At 48.0% G+C, this 6329-nt stretch overlaps 1 protein-coding gene and 1 non-coding gene across 2 annotated transcripts; both read right to left on the bottom strand.

Annotated features, from left to right (window-relative positions):
* Positions 1-554: 554 nt before the first annotated feature.
* Positions 555-628, bottom strand: TRNAE-UUC. Its single transcript has one exon. It is a non-coding gene; the product is annotated as a tRNA-Glu (tRNA).
* A 491-nt stretch (positions 629-1119) lies between these two features.
* Positions 1120-2116, bottom strand: LOC119355177 (protein FON2 SPARE1-like). The gene has a single exon (XM_037621983.1). The coding sequence runs from the start codon at positions 1815-1817 to the stop codon at positions 1395-1397; it is 423 nt and encodes a 140-aa protein (XP_037477880.1). The 5' UTR covers positions 1818-2116; the 3' UTR covers positions 1120-1394.
* Between the last annotated feature and the right edge of the window lie 4213 nt (positions 2117-6329).

The following is a 6329-nucleotide window of genomic DNA, read 5'->3' as shown; positions in this document are numbered from 1 at the left end:
CTCCCCACGTTTATCTCCGGTTTGCGGGATAAAACGCCAGACCGGTTAACGTAATAACTAGATGCATAAGAAAATAAGATGGCCTCCCCGGTCCGGACAGCGCTGTCCGAACGGTTGCGGGAGGTTTGCGAGTCCGCCTTGAAGATGCCCTACGTTATAACTATATGAATGAGAAAATAATTTTCTAGTGCGTTATCATGCGTTGCACGTGTAAGCTTACTAGTCAATAAAAATCAGCTAAGTTTTCTCGTACAAATAACAGGTTTAAACCATGTAAGTTTTCTCATACAAATAACAAGTTCAAACGATATTTTTTTTAGCTTAGCAATGGCTAATTTTGGGTATATATTCAGAATAAAACGCAACACACTGCAGAAGTTTATAAAAAGGAAAAAAATGCTGCACTTTAACCACTTTAAACCATGTAAGTTTTGTCGTACAAGTAACAAGTTCAAACCATTTTTATTTAGCTTAGCAAGGGCTAATTTTTGGGTATATATTCAGAATAAAACGCAGCACACCGTAGAAGTTTATAAAAAGAAAATAAAAAAGTGCTCCATTGCCGGGATTTGAACCCGGGTCGCCTGGGTGAAAGCCAGGTATCCTAACCGGGCTGGACGACAATGGATTGGTGTTTTGTTTTAAGATTCTTTGTATATATACTGATATCCAAACTACATGAGATGTTTTGCTACTCGGTCCGTGGAATCTAGGAGATATATTTAGTCATGGTTACCAATTTTTTTAAAACAGTCATTTTGGGGGTATACAAATACAATGTATTATACCTATATTTTTTTAACAATATGGCAGATTTTGCTCACTTCTGGCATTGGGCGGAAACGGGGAGCCGGATCCTGGCCTGGATGTTAGGATTTTGGGCCCAGGCCTTTGGGCCAGTCTGTCCATAAACAGGTTCACTCCTTTATGTTCGTGTTTATAAGGCCCAATACATTTCCTAAAAAAAGGTCCAATACATAATTCGAGATTTAATTTTCAATCTATTGCAAGTTCTTGGGAACAATGCAACACACTTGACGACCAGAAGCATACATCGGCTTCCCAATCAGTAAAGCACAGAGTGAAATAATTACAGATCACTGCAAATAATCGATCTTATGCAGTACATGCAAATGTCACCTGCAGTCGTACTCATCTTATTCATGCCAAGATTTTGATCATGCAGCTAGCAGAGAAAATCAAAGAATGGACAAACTACAAATGTGAAAGAGGAAGAGACGCATACTCAACAACAACACAACATAATAATAATTCATATGTACCACAGCTAGTAAAATTTCGGTTCTTTTTCTCCCTCCCCCTTGCATGCTTTTGCAGCTTCTGATCAGGATAAGTACATGAAGAATCGCCCATGGATGGAAGCCCGGCGGCCCTCAGTGATGCAACGGGTTCGGGCCTGTCGGGACGAGGCGCTTCTCCACGCCGTACCGCGGGTCGACCTCCTCGCCGTCCCCGGGAGCGGCGGACGGCGGGACTCTCTGCCAGTTCCATTTGCTTGGGAGGCGGTGGTGCCGTTGACGATGGTGGTGACCAGCACGATGATGATGGTGGTGCTGGTGGTGGTGGTGGTGTTGATCTTGTGGAGCACCGGCGGCCGACGAGGGGTCGAGGCTCCGGCTCTCCACGGCCAGAAGCATCTTCCTGGGAAGAGAGGCCGGACGACGATCCCGCTCAACCACGGCCACCGAGCTTCCGCAACGGAGGAGGCCGCCGCCGCAGCCGTGGAAGGCGAAGGTGAGCGCGGCGAGCCAGAGGAGGAGGACGACGACGGGGGCGGCGCCGCCGGGTCGTCTCATGGCCTCCGCGCGCAGGCCTGGGGAGTCATGGAGCGCGGCGAGCCACAGGAGGACAAGGTAGGTAGCTAGCTAGCCCAGCCGGGTGGCAGGAGATGGACGTCGCACTGGCTCTGCACGGGCGTACGAAGCCGGCCGGTCGGTCGAGGAAGCTTGCGGGGTTAGCTATGGCGTATGGTGGAGGGGACGGACGGACGGACGGACGCTGGCGTTGATTGGGATTCAATGTGGCGTTAAGAGGGGAGTGGTTGCTTCCATGGGACTCCTGGGCCAGCTGCGAGCTAGCGAGCGTATGGAATGGGCCGGCGCCGGTGATCCCGCCTTCACGGAAGCGTGGCACCAGTTTTACTACTCCTCCTACGCTCTACCTCTAGCTAGCTGGATGCACACTGACTACTAGCTCGTCGAGTAGAAGCCGGGAAATGAGGAGTATTATTCGGTTAAAAACTGGGGCTTGCGTATGTGCTACGTAGATGGCGGGTTATTTTGATTTTCTGGGGGGGCTCTAGCCTCCAGGTTGTTGGAGGCCGGGTCAAATTCTCAGGTTTAGCGGCAGGCACGAGACGCCTGCCTGCCCGCCCGCTCCCAATGCATCCATGCAAGGAAATTCAAGCTAGATCAGCACTCAGCAGTACAAAAAGGTGAGATTCAGAAAACGCTGGCTCACTCTTGAAGGAACGTGCTGTGCTGTTGGCTTCACGCAACGTACGCCTCGGCTTTGACTTCCAGGGGTCGCCACTTGTTGCGGAATTTGGGATAGATTTGGGAGGTGCCATGTTCAAGCCCGCCAGCTATTGCGATTCATTCACACGCACTGACCGAACGGACCAATTTTCGCGGCTTTCGTTCTTAATTAATCCGCGGTTTCTTTTGCGGGACGACATCGAAATGGAAAGGTCAGAGCGGGGGTGATGACAAGTCAGAACTTGTGTGGATTGTTGATTGATCTTTGGTTTGATTTGATTAGTGGAGGTCAATGAGTTCAGGCTGGCAACATGTGGTGTACGCTACATGTACATGTTACATGGGTCGATGCGGTGGCACCGCTGGCACACGGTGTTGCCGTCGCCATCGGTTCTTATATATGTAGAGACTTGTCATGTTTTTTGCTTTAAAATTTCTTTCTCTTGAGGAAATACTCCTGCTTGTCAAGATTAAGTTTCAGCTCAGGGTGGACTGCAATGCGGCAACAGGCTGGACAAGATTCCTGCCTGATTGCACAAGCACAGCTCAGGACCGGCTACCTCCGCCTTCCCGTGATCGGCACAGCGATCCTCGCGCTTTCAGAACCCGCGCGCGCTCTGCCGCGGCCACGGCGAAGGCTTCAGCTTCACCCTGCCCGCCATCTGCACTAGCTTTTATATTCCGCATCTTCATCACAAGGTACAGTAGTACTCCCTCCGTTTCTAAATATAAGTCTTTGTACTATGGACTACATACGGAGCAAAATGAGTTAATCTACACTCTAAAATGCATCTACATACATCCGTATGTGGTTCATAGTGAAATCTCTACAAAGACTTATATTTAGGAACGGAGGGAGTATATGTTAAGGGCCCAGATATCACACACGAGCCACTCCTAATCCCAACAAGTTATTGAGGGAGATCTTACAAGTAGAGAACCGAGTCCGGTCTGGGGAATTCAGTCTGGTTACACAAGGGGAAAAGTGATGAGCAGAGCATAGAGCAGAGTGGGTGAGATTCAGAAATACAGGGAGATGAGAGAGTTCCTTCTTCAGGTTCTGGTCCAACCACGCGACTTGGCGAGCGCCCTCTCCCTGTCGGTGTTCTGAGCGCCTCCAGGTTGGATTGCACGAGTGGTACGCCTGGGTCGCACCGGCCGGAGCCATGGCCGGCCCCCTCCTTGTCTTCAGTTAACCGATCACCATCAGTTAACTGAACTCCTGCTTCAGCTTCAGCTTCAGAAGCAACAGCAGTAATTAGGGGTCGTAACGTTGCATTTTCAAGCTGAGCTTGGTGATGACACCGGGAGGATGGAGGAAGCCTTGAGTTCTGCTCTTCTCAGAATTTGAGGCGAACTTCACTCACATGAGCCGCCGCGCGCGGCAGCATCCTCTGCGCAGCATAGAAAAGGAATAAATCTGTATAGGTGTCTGGACCTTCATCCGCGAGAAGCAGGGGCGTCTCTGCATCTTCGGTGTCAAACAAAATCTTCAGTCTTCCGCTGAGCTACACTGATTGTAACACATATTCAGTGTTCTTTGGTTCCATATGTATGTTTGACTATCTCATGCTGGAAACATGGTGACTTCTTTTTTTTTTTTGCGGATGGTGACTTCATACTGAACCTCCATATCTCACATAAAAACAGTTTTGTTGTGAACACAGAAAATATACAAGGCCCTGTGTCACCAAAACTTATTGGAGATTCTTTTTTTTGTGTACGGACAAAAACCGAGTTATTTTCGAATAGTATCAGCATGGCCAAGGAAGCAGCATACTAGAAGCTAGTATTTGGAACCTTTAAGACCATACTACAGAATAGAAAATCCTGTCTCAGCTCAAGCTACTCTTAACTTTCTGCAATCAACACAAACATTTATTTAGTTTTCCGTAATTCTGTTTTGCAAATGTACACAACAAAATGCAACGGGAAGTAATGTATAAGGCAGGAGCATTTCTGATCTCAAAGGAAAACATAGGGTTCTTTAGTTTTTGAAAAATCGAAGGACAACAACGGACTTTTTCTGAATATTACCAATGCTCCCCAGGTTACTCGAAAATCCAAAGAGCAGAAACATTTTGGCAAGGGGCAACCTGAAGAACGTAAGTTATTATTGGATACATTACACGAGAAGACAATTCATTACAAATGCTACTTGCGATGGCAATATACTTCTTTATTTTTATTTTTGGATGTAGTTTAATTGAGAGCATGCTTTTATGTGCAACAACAACATCTGGGAATTAGCACAGATTCCAACTAGTATCTAGGTTCCACAGTGTGGCAACCACAAACTAGCCCATACGACAAAAATCTCAGACCTTCATTTTTTCTCTTTCAAAATAAAAGTTGTGTACAGATACAACACATATAAATCCTAAGGCAATATCAAGCTGAGAAGCTATTTGGTTCATAACTCAACACAGTATACAGGCCAAGCAGTGTTTCAATTAACACTGGCTTCGATGCATACGTCAATTTTACAGCATGCAATTTTCTCCATAATTCACCAATTTACTTTTTAATCAAGGCCTTGTGACTTATGCACACAAATGATATTAGGGTATGATTTGAGCATAGTGCAGATCAACTAATGAGTAAATTTTAAAGATCTGCTGAAGGCAGAGGCGGAACCAATTTACGAATTTTGGCAATTAGACATGACATGAAGCTTATTGCACTAGTATAGCTACAAGACATAATATTATGCATCTAAATTGAGTAAGATGGAAAAGTATAAAACGAAGATTCAGGTACTCTCATAAGTGATAACATAGGGAGAGGCTTTCAGAAATAAGGGAAAAACATAGGGAGATGATATGTCAGTGCTAGTTCGAGCACAAACTGTTAGATTGATCTCTTCCCAAATGGGCCCAACGGCCCATTGGACCCTTGACCCACGCCCTGATCGGGGGCGTCCAGCCCAAGTAAGGCTGGTGGGCCCCTGTCGCGTAGTGCCATATGGAGGAGGTGGGGACCATGGCACGAGGTACGAGGTTCGCCGCCGCCACTGTTCCCCACTTCTAACCCTAGTCCGATTGAGAGGGAGGCACTGAAGCGATGGGAATCCCACCGATGCCACGACTACCTTGAAGTCGCCCTCTACACCGACCGTCCCTGCCCGTGCGCAGACATTCACCGACGAACCAGCGATCGCCGGAAGGCAAAGGTACACACCCGAATACAGTCAATATCCCACTGATCTACTCCTAGTCGATCCAGCAGACATAACAATGGTATCAGATCGCCTGTCTAGTGAATAGATCGAGTTGGGAAAGAAATATTCGGAAATGAATCAAAACAGAACATCAAACATACACAGATAAGATTTCGATCTCGAATCGAAGGAGAAAGAGGAAAAGGTCGAAACCCTAACCCTATATCAAAAGGACGCGGGGAGAAGGACCTAGTAGGGACTTCCTCTGCAGTCACGATCGCCATTGTGCGGCAAAGGAACCCGCCGCCGTGTGGGTCACAGACCGAGTCACCACTTGCCGCCGCACCGCTGGCGCGAGGGTTGGGGATCAGGGCGTCGCAGCAAAACCGCTCGACGGCGGTGCGCTCTCCCCAGCGAGGAACGCGCTCGCCGGCGAGGGGACCCACGGCGGCGCCACCCTCCGTCCCCGGTGCCATGGACGTCTCTGGATCTCGCATGGCGCGGACTAGAGAAGGGGGCAGAGGAAAAGAAGGGAAAGTGCTCGCGTGGCACGGTAGCGCGACGTCGTTGATGTCTACTACACAACTTTCTTTTTGTAGACGTTGTTGGGCCTCCAAGTGCAGAGATTTGTAGGATAGTAGCAAATGTCCCTCAAGTGGATGACCTAAGGT

The sequence above is a fragment of the Triticum dicoccoides genome, chromosome 1A (genome assembly GCF_002162155.2).
Source record: "Triticum dicoccoides isolate Atlit2015 ecotype Zavitan chromosome 1A, WEW_v2.0, whole genome shotgun sequence".
Taxonomy (NCBI): Eukaryota; Viridiplantae; Streptophyta; class Magnoliopsida; order Poales; family Poaceae; genus Triticum; species Triticum dicoccoides.
This window is presented reverse-complemented; position numbering and strand designations above follow the sequence as displayed.

Coding starts and splice junctions, on each gene's coding strand:
- LOC119355177 (XM_037621983.1), bottom strand. CDS start 1,817: ATGAGACGACCCGGCGGCGCCGCCCCCGTCGTCGTCCTCCTCCTCTGG.